The 18,559-nt window shown below is 36.9% G+C and overlaps 1 protein-coding gene across 8 annotated transcripts in view; it reads right to left on the reverse strand.

The window, feature by feature from the left end:
• SUPT3H (SPT3 homolog, SAGA and STAGA complex component) overlaps positions 1 to 18,559 on the reverse strand; it is a 283,689-nt gene that overhangs the window by 59,098 nt on the left and 206,032 nt on the right. For all 8 annotated transcript variants that reach the window (XR_003530912.1, XM_027663412.1, XM_027663414.1 and 5 more), the window contains exons 8-11: positions 15,840 to 15,952; positions 15,056 to 15,163; positions 14,394 to 14,582; positions 11,893 to 12,003 (exon numbers count right to left, since the gene is read on the reverse strand). Coding sequence is in view for 7 of the 8 variants with exons in the window: in XM_027663412.1 (XP_027519213.1) it covers positions 11,893 to 12,003; positions 14,394 to 14,582; positions 15,056 to 15,163; positions 15,840 to 15,952 (521 nt within the window). In the remaining variant the exon portion in view is untranslated. The remainder of the gene's footprint in view (positions 1 to 11,892; positions 12,004 to 14,393; positions 14,583 to 15,055; positions 15,164 to 15,839; positions 15,953 to 18,559) is intronic.

The raw sequence follows: 18,559 nt of genomic DNA on the forward strand, positions 1-18,559 counted from the left end.
CTCCATGCACAATGGTGAGATTGTTTAACTTCCTTGTTAACAGATGCAGAAACAGCTGAATGCTTTTTCTCAGAAGCACCTAATCTACACTCCAAATCTACACCATATCTCTGAGGATAATGTAAGCATCATACCTAAACACCAATTAGAACTACGGTTTTCTTGATGGTGAATATTAATAATTTCTCCTTCTTGCAAGAAAAAAAAAATACCCAAAGCCTTCACCACCGACAAAATTAGTCCCGTGAAATTAATATGTCTCACGTCCAGGCCGTTTGTATTGCAATAATTCTGCATGGAGACTGCTTGCTTCCAGCAGTTTTATCACCTTCTGCAGTAAAACTAACACATGTAGATCTCTAGAGAGTCTTACTTTTTTCCTGTTGTGTCAATTCTTTGCCATCAAAAATGACAATCCTGTCAGCACATCACCACACTTTAGGACTGACCTGTGGAGGAGTTCAGTCTGGAATATTGCATTAGCACAATTTCTCCAGGCTGGATACCAGTCTCTTCCCCACCTACCTCACCTACCAGTGTTGGCAACCTTGTGCAAACATTGTGTGATTTTTCTTATTATTTTTATTTTTTTCCTAATTCTTTCTTATTCTTACTTCTTCTTATCACTTATTATTATTCCTATTTTTCTCCCAGAATTATTGGAATTTAAATTAGGTGAAATTAGAGGCATATAATTTATAGGCAGAGCTCATAGCTGGGGAATTAATTTCAAATTAGTAAAACAGAATAGAATGTTCTTAAACCATTCAGGTATATTCCAGGTTCCATAGTCAGTCAGCAACTGAAGCCCAAAGGAAACCACCTATTTCATACAAGTTCTCAGGGCTTTCCAGAATACTTCAGGGTCTTTGTGGAAGCCCAATACCTACATTTTCATCCACGTGCATATTAATTAACATAAATACTCAGAGACAGAAGAGTGTCTTTACAAGGAAAAAATCCCTCCTCATATCCTTTCCCTTGAGACTGCCATGGAGGAAGGGGTGTAACTTCTACCAATAAGTAACTAAAGAACTTAATTGCTGTGAAGGGAACTGAATTATCCAGGGTGATATTAACTGGCAGTAGGAAGCTTGGTTTAAAAGCAAGAGAATCATCTTGACTGTGAAATTTTACCACTGTAGAACAAGTAGAACTGATATAAGAGATGTATCAGAAAGCCTTGGTTGAAGCTTAATCCTAAACTGGACAGCACAGTCAAAATATAAGAACAGTAATACACAGCACTAGAAACATGACTGGTACCTGATTAATTTTTCTGATACTCCTTTCAAGAATTTCTCTTCATTTCATAATTTTTTTCATTTTCAATATTCCTCCAGCACTGTATCCTATTTAAACACTTTACATATCTTCCAAAACTTTCCAGTTTTGGAAAGTGAGGCTTTCCAGTGAGGTAAATATTACCAAGGTCAGAAAAAGAATCCGATCTTGTTCCATCCCATTTTATGTGTATTGTAAGTACTTTTTAAGGACCTTTAGCCATCTTCTCTTATTCTGGCATTTATATTTACAGTACACCCAGATGCATAATTTTCACTCTCTCAGCTGAGCAGCGTCCATTTGCAGAAATATAACACAGATAATATATTTGTCTTTTTCATCAAATCTGCTACTGGTACCTTTAAGATCACTATCACTGACAAAAGGACTACCTTAAATCAAATTTCCAGAGAAACCAAGATGCCAGGTAGAATCACTTAATGTACAAATAAAAAATATTAAAACTTTTCACATGGTAAAGACTATTTTTTTAGTTCTGTTTACTAGCAGACATTTAGATATAGATATATTTATAAACTATAAACATGTATTTCTCTGCATCTCTGTTTGCAAAATCCTTTCAAGGATCCTTTCATCCCTACAAGTATCCTTCTATCCTTTTCCCTGATGCAATAAATTTTAAAAACAGAATGCTGAAATAACAGAAGAATCAAATGTATATCACTAACAACACCAGAAGCCTCAGTTTAGCACAGGCTTTTGTCAGACTGAAGGTATAGTTTAAAAATTAAGCAGGTGACTGCTTTGCTGAACTGAAGATTACACAACCTTAAAGCTGAAGTCAGAAAGCTGGAATAACACAAAACCCTCAGGGAAGAGAGGAAACACAGAACCCCCAAATTCAAATTCATGAAATGTGTTTGGTTGCTTCAAGCGTGGTGTTTTCACTTGATTTTGCTACACAAAAATCCCCAAGCAGTACCAAGTGAGCAGCTAGGCTTCCTGAAATGGGTCTAGTTTAGAGAAAAGTGAAGATTTGATGTTAAAGACATTTTCTAGTAACCAAATCCCAGTGTTGCCTTCTGATGCCCGGAGGTGTATCAGAGGGATAAGAGGAGAACAAGCACCTTTGCCATAGGGGATGGAGAGGACAGAGGACACAAAGGAGAGGCAATCAAACATAATCTGCACTGCTGCAGGCTCAATAACTTCTTCTGCTGTTAGTGGTATCAAAGATTTAAATGAGAACTGACACCTCACTGAGTGGGACACGATAAATGGACAGAAACAAATCCCAAAGGGGATTTGTTTAAACTTCAGGAATCTTTTGTCTCTTCCTACGTGCAATGCCAAGCTGAACAAATGCTTAAGTTTGAGCTTTATCACAGGACTTTATGAACAAGGGAGTAGACGACTAGAATGGAAAATAAGAGATAAAAAGAGTTATAAAAATGTTTCCACTTGGTGTTCAAAGATTGTTCTTTGTTCTTTTCTAGATTTACCCTGTGGTTCTAAAGATTTTACATTCTTTATTTGCAAAGTGATGCCAGAGATGTCCACAGGTAAGACCTTCTACCATAGAATCCCAGAATCCCAGAATGGTTTGGGCTGGAAGGGCCCTTAAAGATCTCCCAGTTCCTAACTCGTGCCATGGACAGGGACACCTTCCACTAGACCAGGTTGCTCAGAGTCCCATCCAACCTGTCCTTCTATCTAAGCTCAATACAACAGGACACATTTGTCAAGTGTTAGTCGTACAAATAATGTCTAAAATGAAGATCCTGTTCACGACAAATTAAGTTTCACGTGGTTTTTCTTCAACTGTAGATTAATTCCAAGTCAAACAGCTCTATTACATGATCCCAAAGTTCCCATAATGTTTCATCTCGACAGCTCACATCCTGTGCTCCAGAGCTGTGCAGCTCTGCTGCTGACTCACACTCCCACAGCTGCTGCATCTCACATCTGAGCTGGCCCAGACCAGCACAGAGGTGAACTGACAGCTACGAGCAGTTCCAGTTCATAAAGAACTTTTAAACCTTTCAAGGAGAAAAATATGAATGAATGCTCATTTTCAGGGGAAATCTGAAAGAATGGTACAGAATACAGCTACTGAACTTGTAAGTACATGGTATTGTCCACAACCCTGCAGATTCACACAAACATGAAACCTGCAGGGAGCTGCACTATTATTCTGTGAAATGACAAGTAAGAAAAAGACACTTTGTTTTTAAGAGTCTTCAATATTGTTCTGAGGATTCTTCAATTACCAAGATTCTATTTATTACCTTTGTACCAAATGTTGCTGCTGCATGGATGCAATGTCACTGTCTTTACAAAAATTAATATTAATTATTGAAGAAGGACAGATTTATGTTTGTGCAACATCTAGGAACACTTAATTAAATTACCTTTTTGTCCTAGTACCTGCTCTAGAATTATATTCACTCACCTTACCTTTGAAATACATATTTATGTATTACACATTAGATTGCCTTGAGCAAAGTACCAGAAGTCAGATTCTCGTCTATATTAAGGTTTTTTAAGCCTCTCAGGAGGCACATAAGAACATACACTTCATTTAGAAAGTAACATATTCTTACCCTTGGATCCTTTCACATCAGTACAACTGAGCTTAAAACGTCTCTAGTATGTATTTGAATCCAGACATACAGTTGGAAAAAAATAATCATATAAGGTTTATGAGACCAGGAGCTGCTTTGGTTTATACAAGAGATTCAGCTGATTGCAAACTTTATAGCTGACTTATCTTCTCACTAACACAGCTAGTAAATTTATTTGCCAAATCAGATTTTTTTAACTATTACACCTTAAAAACAATAAAATCTTATACTGTGAGCTCCTACATTGAGCAAGATGCACATTTTGTTCAGTCCTTCCAGTGTAACATCCTTGAACAGGAGGTGACACAATGGAGTACGAGGGTTGTCCATTATCAGAGTCACTTCATGCCAGTATCTCCTGCCTCCACAGAACCACATTGATGCTGCCTGAGAGCCTCACGTGCTGCTTGCAACAATTCATGTACTGTGTTGTGTAGTAAGACACTGATGTATGTGAGATCCAAGAATTTTAAATATCCCCACAGGACATCAAATACTATCCAGACTGTTAGTAAATACTTTCCCAGCGCTCTGCAGAAAGCGAGCCAGTTCTTTTCAAATCTACTTAAAGGACACTTTTGTCTTATCTTAAAAAATCTATGTTCCTGTTTAATACAATCATCTGGGCAACTTACTGCTTCATCAGTGCTGCAAGCTTATGCCTTCATTAATAAATTCTGCTTGAGCATTAAGATTACCCCCAGTAGAGGCAGCTGGGAAACTGCAGCATAAAGTCAAGCAGCACATTTAATGACCAATGAACTTCTGGAAACTTAGTCCAAAATGATACATCATTGTGTCAGACACTCTTAAGCAATACGCAGTTTGGTCTCCCTCTTTAGAAACATGAAACCCCCTGAAACTGCTACCACAAATTGGGAACCTTTTAAATTACTGCCAAGCCACCTGCTTTTCTCCAGGAAACTTCATAAAACTCTCCAAATTAGTAATGTCATTAAGTAAAGCTTACAGACCTGTTGTTATTCTGAATGAATATTAGCTTAAGGAAACCAACAGGGATTTTTATCATGGAAAGAACTGTCATATATATTGTATAATCTATTCCAAATGAAATGCTTTAAAACATTCTTAAATGCACTATTCTTTCACGTTTTAATCTTTCTGGGAGAAAACTGTATAACCATATTCTTTGGATTAAACTCACCTAATGAAGAAGTTCAGGAGAGGGGATGTGAAAGATTCTCAAACAGTTTATGTGTCTTCAGATGGTATTGAGAGCTGTATAAATCAAATGTCCCATTTTACATGTTTGAACAGCACTGGAAGAAATAGTGCTGGGATGGAAGGGGGAGCCTGCTTTCCCCTTTTCATTCGATTTTTTGAATGGCTCTACACAGAGTGGGCGAGGATGGATTATAGGAATGTCTTCTGTCGAGGAGTCGGCCAAAACTGTGCCATCTCATCTTGGAGTAATTTATCCAATAAGATGATTTAGAGGATAGTTCAGTGGCACCATTTTTGGAAGGTAAAAGCAGAAGGGAAGGGATATAAATCAAAGGTGACTGGCAGGTAAAGGATATAAGCAGCAATCAGCCAAACCATGTGCACACTGGCACAAATTCAACAAGATCATTTATAAAAATTTTAAGTCAGGAGTACACAAAAGGGGGTCTGGTGCTAACTAAATCCACAGATAGATTACACGCCACTGAAATAAACACTTCCAGATGCTGGCATACAAAAACCTTTTACAGAAAGAAATGTTTTCTTTCATAAATCTGAAAGGAGGAACCTTGGGATGGGGGTTGGGAGAGAAGGGAACAAGATTTCCAAACTGTGATTTGACTTCTTACTGGTTTTATAGAATAATAACTGATCTTTTTCAAACACACAGTGTTAACGCTGTAGAATAACAAATAACTACAGACAACAGCTTGAAGTATAGACAAAGACACCATAAGTATGTAAGTGTTTAATGAAATAGAATGCCTTTACTTTCAAAATGAGAAGAAAGAATAAAAATGTCAATTTGATTTCTTCTGTATCAGAAACTGAATGTGTAACTGAAGGAAAAGTTTTCAAATGCCTTTTGACATAAAAACATACATTTCATTTTTGAGAACCAATTAGGAATGAAATCCTGACTTCTTCAAAATCAGTTTCAATTGATTTTGAATATCAATATGGGCAGTATAAATTATACAGGACCCTAAATATCAGAGATTTTTTAATTTGATTTCCATGTACCTAATTTCTTTTGGAAATTAATTTTTTTTATTATTCAAGTTCTCTAGGAAAATTTAAATATAATGTATCTACATTGAGTCTATTAAAGCAATTATTGAAGATTATATTCTAGAACTTCTTCACACTACTATTTTGGTCTGAAACATGCAAAACCAAATTTCTTTCAATTAAGACTGAGTTGCAGACCAAATCCCCTCGGAGACAACTCCGGGTTGTGGAGTCTTCTTCTCTGAAGATATTCTAAAGCTGTCTGGACATAATCATGTGCAATGTGCTCTAGGATGACCCTGCTTGAGCAGGGAGGTTGGACCAGATGACCTCCACTGGTCTCTTCCAGCCTTATACATTCTGTGATTCTGTGAAATGTGAAGACAAATTTTTCTCGAAGTTTAAGGCACCTAACCCAAACTTTCTTTTCAAAATGTCCTGTTCTGCTTATCTCCACATATACTGCCACACTATCCTTTGTATTTGAAAAGTTTCCTCTCTTCTCTCTACTCCCTGAATCAGAGAATATGCAGAGTGGAAGGGACCCATCAGGATCATCGAGTCCAACTCCTGGCCCCACACAGGACCATGCCCAAGGGTCACACCATGTGTCTCAGAGTGTTGAACTCAGACAGGGTTGGTGCTGTGACCACTTCCACGGGGAGCCTGTTCCAGTGCTCAACCATCCTCTGGGTGAAAAACCTTTTCCTGAATCTGATGGTTTGGTCTCTCACAAGCTCAGTTTTCCCACGTCTTCAGCCACTATTCCACAGATTTTGTTCTCTAGGGGAAATCAGCAGAGGTAATATAATCTTTATTACATTGAAGTCACTAAAGGTATGTGATGAACTGAGGTGTTTTTCACCTCAGAAATTGATTTAAGTATTTGCATAAAAGCTGAGCTCAATCAGGATCAATAATGAGAACTTTAAAAAACATCAGAAGTGAAAAGTCCTGTCTAAGTATATAATTTGATTGTGAAATTATGATTTACACATACATGTAACATACTGAAGTCTACATGGGATACTTGCACTAATTATTTAAGAACTTCCAAGAGTATAAGCAGGGCCAAATAATATAGACCCAAATAATATAAGTCTCTCCCAAATCACATTCTCTGGTGTTACATGTTCTTTGTGCAGGGAATGTCACAACAGTATCATAAACACGGGTTTGTAAATATTAATTGTTTTATGCTGTATAGGCAATTTTATGAGACTGACATATTTAACAAGAGGAGGTTTAGACTAGCAAGCCTTTTCATACTGAAATGCCTTGGAGGCTGAAGGAGCATTCCCTCCAAAACATAAATATCCAAAAAACTTCAATTCACTCTATTTACACACACACACTGCTGAATAATGGCCACTGTCTGCAGCCTGTGCAGGGTTACAATTTACACTGGTGAACTCAGCTTCTCTTAACTAAACATCTGAAGCATTTTGTTTCACAACTGTCATAAACTAAAGATAAAGAATCTGTTTTGGAAAAGTTTTCTTTTTCTTTTTGCCTGTGATCTTCCACTGTTGTAGAGACCACTTTTTAATTTCAGAGAAGAGGATCCCAGCTGTAGTTTTTACTAGAGCTGCTCTCGTGGTCACAAGTACTGCTTTCGAACTGTTCATGTGCCACTTACAACTGCTCACATCAAGATTTCAGGTAAGCACTGTATATTGCTCACAGAATAAATACTCTTAAAGAATTATCTGTTTGTTACCCCAACTGTTTGAAACACAATCAATTCAAATAAAATATTTTCTCATGAGACATTATGCTTGCATTATGCTTGTATTCCTGGTAAGAAATATCCATATTTCCATATATCCATATTTTTGTGAATACCTTGGTATAATAAATACTATTATTTTGAATATTATTTGAATTAATATTAGGATTATTCCTACAGGCCCAGTCAAGACTGCATATCATTCTCACTATACACTTTCGTAACTCAAATGCACTTAACAGACACAGATCCAGCATATGGAATTACATTACCCCACAAGATGGAGAGTTCCATACTTCCCATTCCTGTCTTGCAAAATTACATGTCACGACTTTTTAACATTTCTCTGCTTCTTGCAAGTCTGGGCCATGCTTTAGAGCAGGAAACACTGAGTATCACCCAATACTGTTAATAGAAAATATATGGATAAAATGTATGTCTAAACTACCTTGGTCATGATACAATGCAGAAGAATCCAGAGTACACTTGCTGCTTTCCCTTGTGGTTTGCACTTGGAGACAAAACCTAAATGCTCTAATTATGTTAGTCATTTTGACATAGTTATTAAGGTCAAAATAAATGCAAACAGATCATTTTCACTAGTTTAATGTTAGTTCTCATTTACCATATGATTATAAAACTTTCTAAGTGTTCTTTTTGTTCAAACCAACATCCATCAAATGCCACTAAAGAATAAATTAACCAGCTCAACTCTTCTTCCAAAACTGCCTCATTAGGAACACTCATGACGAAAACAGAAGGAAGAGAGGGACGATCATGATTAAACAGCAGAACAGGGAAAGATTTGAAAAAACGTGTTGTATCTTAGGTCTGTGACACCAGGTAAAGAGATGAGGGAAAGGGAAGAGAAGAAACAAAGCAAAATTTCTTTGAATATGCATCCCAGGATGCTTGCTGATTGTGAGAGACCCTTGCCATACAGAATTCCTCAACATGTGGCTCATGGGCTTTTTCTTGAAGAGAAAATTGCCAAAGAGAGGAAGTCACATATTACCCCATGAATATCAAGAAGACATTTCAATGAACATTGCCAGCAAAAAGTTTGCAGTTTGAGATGTCCATAAGGAAGGTGTCATAAATTGTTATGCCAGATAGTATTGCTACTAGTGCTGTTCACCTCTGCAATTGGTTTAATGCCTGAAAATACTCAGCATCTCCGTTTCTGTAAAAAATGTCCCTCTAACAAAACCAACAGTTACCTGTTAATAAGTACTGAAATACTTATTAATTCACTTAGAAAAATTTACATTAATTTTCAGATAGTGACATAAGTGGTCTTGGGCTAAACAGTCACCAGCCCATCATTTAGGTGCATTTAGGAAACACATCTTGATTCTTCTGGGAAACCTCTTCACACACAGAAGCAAAGCACACCAGGACACTAACCCAGTAAGTGTCAACTTAGATACAGACCCAGTTAAACACTGGATGCTGAGTACAAATGACTCATGGTGCATTCAGGAATAGCACCTTCCTGAAGTACTGAAAAACCATTACGATTCCCAGTCAAGTGGATTTTAGCCATAATTGTTCAGTATTTTGCATTGGCCAAATTGCCAGAACAGCCCTTTGTTTCTCTCTCCCCCATAAGAGTCTGAAAAAACTGAGAAAAGATGGGCAAAATGGAAAATATAGAATCAAAATATCATAGAACCACAGCAAACCATACCTGCAAATCCATTACACAAAAATAACCTCTCCTCCTTCAAGGACTTACTTCCATTCAAATCCACACAGTGCATGATTCCATTGACACAATTCTCTACCCAGACATACCAGCACACAAAACTTTTTCATTCCTTGAGTCTGTTCCTTCCCTAAGTACTGTTGGGATGCAATTGGTGGCTGTCTTTCACATCACCCATCTTTGTGTAGGATAACACCTGACTGTTAGATTTCATTCTTCTAGTTAGAAAACTCATCCCCTACTAGTTTGGGTTGAGATATGAACTTTCTGAATACAGCAGGCCCTTGACAACTGCCTGCCTGTTGGTTATTACATTGATCCATAAAAATATCCATTATAGTGGCTGCAAGGAGATAGGGAAGGGTTTAGATCCTTCTGATACAGTTCTTCCCTCAGAGACTCAGACTTCTAATACAATGTCAAGGTTTTTCAGTACCTACACAGACTTTGTCACATAGTTCCTGTCTGAGATCTGAGGAAATGGCCTTGTCTGATTATATAAAAATCTGTGGTAGGGCTATTAATCTCACTCCTCATGTTTGGTTAGACACATGCCATCAGACCTCTCCATCATTGAAGTCTATCTGTTGTAGAAGTTTTTTTATGTAGACTGCAGAGGCTACTCAGTGCTCCATCCACATTTCTGCCAAATTAAGACACAAAGGTCATGGTTATTGCAAGGACAAGTGTGATAGCAAAGTTATCCCCAAAGCTGCCAATGAGGGCACTGAGAGAAGTGGGCAGATGGACAGACCTAAATGCATACTCTGTAATACCTCTCAAAATGCTTTTCCTGAGCTTTGTCATTAAAAGCAGGATCATATTACAGCCCTACAACATCTGAATGCATCCAGGAGCTGACCCAAGATTCCCTCTCATTCTTGGCTTGTTGAGAGGGAACAAGATCTGCTCATCTCATCAACCACGTTGACAGTAAGTAATGTTAACAAATTAAATTGTTCAGTTAGCTGCCCTGTTTTGGGAAATTCATAAGACTGGAGGACATAAAAAAACCCCAACCCAAACCAGAGGATTTTATTATAACTTGTGGTTGCAGAAAAAGTTAAACTTTGGTTAATAATTGACCAAACCACTTTTAGTGAGGGTCAGGCAAGGAAGACTCACCTTTCTGCAACTGTTTATTTGAGCTCTTTACTTCTTTATAATAAAGTTAAATACATTCTCTGCTTTCAGAAGCTATTGCCATGTCGTTAGCTACATCTCTCAGCAAACTTCTGTTAAAGATATTTTTCTGTTTTGGACTAGAAATTCTATCCTATGCTTTACACGATATTAATCTGTCATTTCTGAGAGGTAAAATTATGTAAAGACAATTAATTGCAAATGTGTATTGCCTATTATGAATAAACCAAACATTCACTGTCATTTATAAAAGCATTGATCAGTTTTGACGTTAGGAAAATTATTACTTCACATATTCATTTACTTTTTTTTTATTTCCTCACTTCTGAGGTCAAAGGCCACTATTTCTTTGATATTTATGGCCTTCATACACTTAATTTTTATGTAGATGAACTTCCTCCAAATTCAGAATAATTTTCTTTTCCTAAAATCTCTTAAAAATTGGACGACTTCTTCCTGATTTTTAAAAGCTCAGTTCTAGTTTGGTGTTGGTTTTTTTTTTTTTGTTTTGTTTTTCCTATAATGATTTCTTTGACATTTATTGCTTCCCAAATGTAGATATTCTGAGGTAAGCAGGATTTATGCCCGTTGGAAGAGCAGATGAGAAGAAAATAACCCCAATTTATGACACTGGAGATGGACTGCTTTCACATTTTCATCAGCTGAGAAAATTAAATAAAGAATTCGTTTGGCTGCTCTGAACAATGGATTTGCAATTTGCATAGAAAAAATGATGGCAAAACCTCAGAACCCATCAGTGTTTTACCACAAGCTCAGTTCTATTACATTTCAGTGGAGGTTCAAAGTTGTCTAAAGAAACCATTCTCTTCTTTCTCCAACTGTAAATGTGACACTTGAGAGTTCAGCTTCCAATAGGAGCAGTATCTGACACACAACTAATTTTAGAATATAAAGTGCTCTTCACCATACTGCAATACATATAATTTAAAATAACTGTAAACCTAAACTTTGGAAAAACAGAAGATTCAAGCACTAACAAAAAAGCATAATTTGTAATTGAAAGAAAATAATATTTAAAAGGAAAAAAAGAAACTTTTTTGTCCTTCCAAAAAGAGACAGAAATTACTAAGTTTTATTTCCCGAGAGAATTATGCCACTTTTATAAAGAAAATTACAGTCACCACAAATTGCTCTCAACAATTCCAAAGCTTCTTCATTCGACCACTTGAAAATCAAAGTTCTTTAAGATTATAAATATAACTTTTTATAACTCTGTTATTACGTACTGTGAATGGGGAAAGGGGGCCAATCTTGTGGCCGTAGCGTCGAATGGCCTCTCTGATGTGGCTGGGCTGGATGGCATCACTTTGAGCCTCCATACCACAGGCTGCAGTGCTCTGCAACAGAAAAACACATAAATTGTTACTAAATCAAAAACACACAACAGACCTACAGTGCATAAGGCATGAAAATAAACCTTTATAAAATGGAGTAATTTTTTTTTTCCTGAGGATACACATCATTGCTGCCACACATTACATTAGAGAGAAAAAGCTATTAACAAATTAAAGAGGACTTTTACATGAACTTTGCTTAAGAGACCCAAAGAACACCATGTTTGTCCTCTTAAATCTTTCACCTAGTGCTGCTGTGTGTTGCAATTGAAAAGAGCAGAAAATGTTCAAACTAAAATGAGAGGGTCATATAAGTCACACTGCAATAACCACAGAAACTATTTTTAAAACATTTCAGGCTCTTATTATGATGTCAAGGGGTGGGGAAAATATTGAACAAGCACCCTAAGTGGAAAGCAATTTGACACCAAAATCACCATTGAGTAACATCAGACTGAAATTTGAAGCTGAAACATGTGACATAATGGTGTTAGAAGGAAGCAAAGAAAAAAGAATTAATTACCTCAAATTGGAATGTTTTCAAATTTCAAATGACTTTTTGGATTAGGGACCGTAAACAGATAAAAAGAAGAACTCACTGGTAGTGGGGCACTGGTTGTACAAAAGTTTCCTCAGGATTTCAAAAGAAAAAGTTACTATTTTCTCCTTGTTAGTCAATCTGAAATGCTGTTTTAGGCTTCACCTAAATTGCTAGAATTCAGATGACTTATCAAATGATGTCTTCTTGGTAACAAACTCATGAAAATTATATTAGTGAATGCACAGAGAATGACAAAAAGTTAAGTTATACACTTCAGTGTAATGAACACACATAGGCAGCCCCCTCATAAATTCACATGATACACTAATGCTCTCAGATTGGGGAGAGTTTTTGCGAAGTGTTTTATTTTCCAGAGTGCTGAGTCCACTGGAGCCTGTGTGTACACACAGAATTATTCATAATATGATGGCAGATTCTTCCCTTGCTGATTGACACTCATAAAGGGAATATGAAACTCAAATATGTTTTGCTGGACTGGGCCTTCATAGCCTAAAAATAACATTCTTCACCAAGTTAACTTGTTTGTCTCAGTGCCTCAGTTATATCCAGCAGATACCTAACCAAATTGAATAAGTCAGGAGAACTTTTCATTAAAACTGTGCACTTTTTTGGAATACAATTGTTTTAAAAGGCATTAAGCAAAACACTAAGAATTTAAAATAAACTCATAATACCAGCAAAATATAATGTATCAAAAACTACATTGCCAGTTGAATTCCTAGTCCTAGGAACGATAATGGAAATCAGCCACAGAAACAAAACATAATCAAATGTAATACAAAAAAGGAGGAGGAAAATCAGAAGTTTTCTGAAAGGTTTTTAGGATTCACTAATAGCTTTCTAATTGGAGTATAAGGACAGTCATAAAGTTGAACATATTAGGAGAAAGAAGGAGAAAATACATCTTTTTCTGTCTATCACTGTAAAAATCACCAGTTTTACTCCGAAAAATGAGTATTTTTTAATAATAAAACACATGATAGAATCCCAAGTCACTCCATTGTTTTGAAGCAGAATGAGCATCACATTTTTTTCAAAACAGCCCCAAGTGACTGAGACAGGGCTTCCTATCCAGTTTATTTAATCAAATCTATTTCCCTTGTGGTTTTAAGGTACATATATCCCTCTCAGACAGAACACCAAGACTCTACAACAGCAGACAAGAATTGCAACATTTACATTTCACACTCTGAACGAAATATCTGTATTTTATGCAAAACAAACAAATATTTAGCTTGAATGCAACAAACTGGTATAAAAATAAAGCAAGTCAGGCAGAGTTGTTACAGGTTGCTGAGAGTAGGAAAATCACAAGCACCTCTTTTTCTACTTTGCTTGTGTTTTGACCCTTAAAACCTATGCTCGCTGCCACTGCCAGAGCAGGGGATGGTGATTTGGGGTGGTGACTCCTGCTGTCGCTGTAGAAGAGCAGGTTATCTGAGCAGCAGCAATTGTTACCTTAACAAAACTCAGTTTGCAGGGAAGCTTTAGCCTAGTTCTGATGGAAAAAACACCAAACCACACATCTGGCTTTACAATAACGGTAGTTAATATGTGATACAGGTTAAAATTAATATTTAAAATGAGACCCATTATTTACTGTGAGGGTGGTGAGGCCCTGGCACAGGTTGTCAAGACAAGGTTTTGGATGACCCATCCCTGGAAGTGTTCAAGGCCAGACTGGATGGGGCTCTGAACAACCTGGACGAGATGGGCTTTAAGGTCCCTTCCAACCCAAACCATTATTTCATTCTGTACTGATTTCCTGAGGATGTTTTGGGTTCTTTTTTTTTTTTTTTTATTTTTAATCCCAGGCTTGTGCACCAAATACCTTTTTTCTTTTCCTTTGTTTGGATTTGGTAGAGTCCTGTCCAATTCCACCATTCCCCAAGGCTCCTGATGAGGTTTTCCCAAGGTGCTGCTGTCCTGCTGATGCTGGGGGGGTGGGTGTAGGAGGTGGTGTGTTTTCAGGAGAGTCAAGACTGGTCTTCACACTGGTAGATTGCCCTAAGAGATGTGGCTATAAAAGCAAGATGTCAAACAGCCATTATATAATCAAATCACAAAAAAAACACCCCAATTATTGCCTTCTTAGATTTTCTCTCAGAAGAGATGTAATACCAAATTTGGGTTGCTCATTCCAGAAGTAATTAGAATATCTGTATTATAGCAATGCAATACAGCACGTGGTGCACTTGCCAATTTTGAAAACTTCAATTTCCAAATGTGCAATAGAGTGAACCTTGAATGCTGAGAGAAGGAATTTCGACCCAAGAAAAGAGGATTTGCATTTAATTATAAAGGTGCTGCTAAGGATTTAACATTCAGAACTATAATTTAATGTCTTTCCATCTAAATTCATAACTTCAAAGTTCATAAACTCCACAACAGAAAGTTTGTATCAATACCAGAATCAATAATGTCCACTTTGGAAGAAAATACATCTGAAAGTAAAACATAAAAAGCATTAGTAAGTGAAAAAGCAAGTTTTACCTCAGTAGAATTGTGGTACTGTATGAAGGTGGCAGATATGGCATGACTGAATGGGTCACCAGCTTTGGGAGCCATGTCCTGTTTAACCAAAAGGGCCAAGTCCACCAGCTGGAGAGGCAAAACAGAGGGGGGTTACAAATCCCATTGCAACAATGAGTGAGGGGTTGTGGGTTGAGGCAGAATATTCTTAGTGTTTCTCAGCTGAAAACAAAATTATTCAGAGATATTTCAGCCTAAGGAACCTTTCTTTTCCACTTCTGTAAATATATGGAGCAATCTATCTACCCAAGAGGGCTCGGCTTGGCACTAAGGTAACATTTTGTTTTCCAGGAAATCCTTCTTTATAATCCAATTGTGCAATGGGGTTGAATGAGCCTCAGCACACTGCCAAAGGTCACATAGCAAAGTATGTGGTTTCAGTTTGGACTTGAATAAAGTTCGTGCTGGACTCCACTCTCCTCTGTAGCCATTATAAAACATTTCTATTTGTGTATCAGAGGGGTGAGTACAGTATAGTCCACATCTGTCATCCAGGACAGACAGGATTTCTAAGCTGGTCTAATGGAAGGTGTCCCTGCCCTTGGCAGGAGGGGGTTGGAACTAGATGAGCTTGAAGGTTCCTTCCAACCCAAACCATTCTTTGATTCCATGAATACAGTTAGCTTGGTTAATTGAAGCTGTGACTGCACTTCTGAAGGGGCTCACAACCCTGTCATGGAGGCTGAAGTACATCCAAGAGTAATTAATTCATTTTAACTAGAGTTCAGGCAGCAGAGTCCCTTACCTGGGCCACAGTCTCGTATGCTAAATATGCCAAAATCTCCATTGCAACTGCATTTGGCTTTATTTCCATACTGCTACAGTCCAACCAGTCACGAAATTTGGATGCTTTCTTTGCTGTCATTTAAAACCATAGGAGGAAAAGGAAAAGTTAACAACAGGTAGGTCAAAATAATCAATTTTTTGGGTAACAGAGATACTGAAAATGTGGAACAACTAGTGTGAGTGTGATTTGATTGATCAAGGAAGGAATTACCAAAGTGGAACCTGTGGGTAAAGACTTATTTCATACACAGCAATCTGGAGACCCATAAGCACATGGACTAAAGAGAAAAAAAACACAAGGTAATCAATCATACAGAAGAATTAAAACAATGAAGGATCAACCTCAGAGGAGTGTAGACAGGACAAACCTGATTTGGAATGTATTGTAAAAGGAATAACGATGAATTAGAGAAAGCACTGAAAGAAATCAATACAAATATGAGCCCAGATAAAATTGATATAATTTTATTAACAAGAGCAAAGACAAATGAAGAAGGACAGAAGAATTCAGCAGTCCTGGTGTTAACCATACAGGGGTTAGGTGCTGACAGGGGAGCCAAAATGATTTGTAGATGAGTGTTTTTTAAATGTGCTTTGGTTAAAAAGAAATAAGGATAGATGTAGATCTGCAAATGATCAACATCCACACGAGAACTTCACACTGGTAATGGATGAGATCACTTTGGAGAAAGGGCAGAGAAAAATACAGAACAGAGAAACATTGTGTTTGCTTAGAGAGTAAAAGGAGGAAAAAAAAGGATGATCTTACTTAGGTCAGTGGTGGACAAGATGATCACAGAAATGTGGGGACAGAAGGAGCTGTTAAGACAGAAGTCTTAATGAGGGCTGTTTCTGTTTGTGAGACAGGGCAACCAAAATGAAGTGATTACAAGGTGAAGAACCATCTGAAACAGCTCTTTCAACCCACTTTCAACTAGGACTAAAAAGCTACCCAAGTCAGGTGTTAAACAGAAAACAGCTGTAAATAATGGTTATTTTTATTTAGGAGGGAATGAGAAGGCTACATGGGGTCATTAAGGAAAGGAAAAAAATAAAAAGAAAGAAATATGAGAAGTGTGAAGGTGACAGAACCACAAAATGTTCCCTACAGTTAAAATTTGTAGATCTGTAGTACTTTATCCTTTGATGGACATTTTCTTTTGCCTGTCTTTAAAAGTGTACAGAAATATCTGTAGCTGTGTTTATTAATATATAGTTTTAGAACAGGTTTCTTGAAGTCCCTTCCAGGTTTATTCTCTTACGACACAGTTTTTATGAGTTTATATTACAGTAAAAAGGGGTTTCTTCTTTTAACATAGTAATAAATTCAATTTTTACTAAAATATATGAAAAGAAGTTAAAAAATAGCTTTTACGTTACTTTTGAACAAATGTTCTGCATGGCACTTATTATGTTCTATCTAATTGAGCTCATGTTATGCAATTGAATTTGTGCCTGAGTTTCTCTTGCTACTATCTTCTAACCACTGTAATTCTCATATTCTTTAATGACATTAAATGTCAGTGAAAAAGAACTTTATAGATATGGTCATTTAAAAACATTGTGAAAATAGCACTGAGATATTTTTATAGATCACAATCCCCTGGTCAGCAACATTCAATTTTATTTCTCAAATTTAAGATTTCTATTTGTTCTGTGTCCAGATGGCAATTTTTGGGTTTTCAAAATTACTTTATCACAAACCTCTCATTTCCTCAAGTCGCCCTAATCTGAAGTATCATTTATCTAATGGCTCACAGATGTATGTTGCCAAATTATAGCTAAACATAAAAAACATATTGAATTAAGAAAAGAAATGCTTGCAAAACATGTTTTCCTACGTTTGCTGACATTTGCTGATGCAGAACAGTATCTCAAATGTGTCATTTTTTGGCCATAAATGAGTCACTCTTTCTTTGAATTTAAAAGGAAGAACAAGATAAGGTCTCTCCTTTAAAGACATCATTGTGTTCAAGTCCGTGTTGTAGGATCATGTGCTGTTTTGTCATGATTTTTACTGGCTCCTTTGCCTCCCTTTCTCTGACATTTGACCTAAAACCTTAGTCATCACTTAACCGCTTCTGTAATGATGTTTTGCTACATGATCAAGCCCATTAATTTACAGCTCATTATAGTCATGGCCCACAAGTACTTCTAGTAAGTTGGTTTTCAGTGCTAGAAAAGCCCTAATTCTGTCATCATGTTATTAGTGTTGGAATGGCGTATACTGATGAACTTGGCTAATGTTGAACAAATTCCACAGCAGGAGCTTACAGCTTAAAATAGAAGAGTCTCTTTAGTAAGTTCTTTGTGTCTCTGCGGATCGGAAAATAAAAGCAGAACTTGCTGCTCTTCTCTAATTTTAGATGCATTCCGAAAAACCTGCAACCATGAAACTTCCTAATATGCCAACTTTGACACCACCATGACAACTTGAGGCAAGTGGTGGTTTTAATCCATTAACTCCTTACCAGTTCTATGGTCCTCACCAGCACAGTATTTGTGCATATGGAAACCTTGGTAAATATTCAAATAAAATACTCTGCCCGATACAGCCTAAAACTGCTAAATTAACTGTTCCCAGGAGTTATGCAGAGAAAGAATTTAAAGTTTTATTATTGAGGATGAAACAAAAGTGCTTTCAAAAAACACAAGGTTCTGGTGTGCTCTCTATTACAT

Source organism: Corapipo altera, unplaced genomic scaffold (genome assembly GCF_003945725.1).
Source record: "Corapipo altera isolate COAL_440 unplaced genomic scaffold, ASM394572v1 116, whole genome shotgun sequence".
Lineage (NCBI taxonomy): Eukaryota > Metazoa > Chordata > Aves > Passeriformes > Pipridae > Corapipo > Corapipo altera.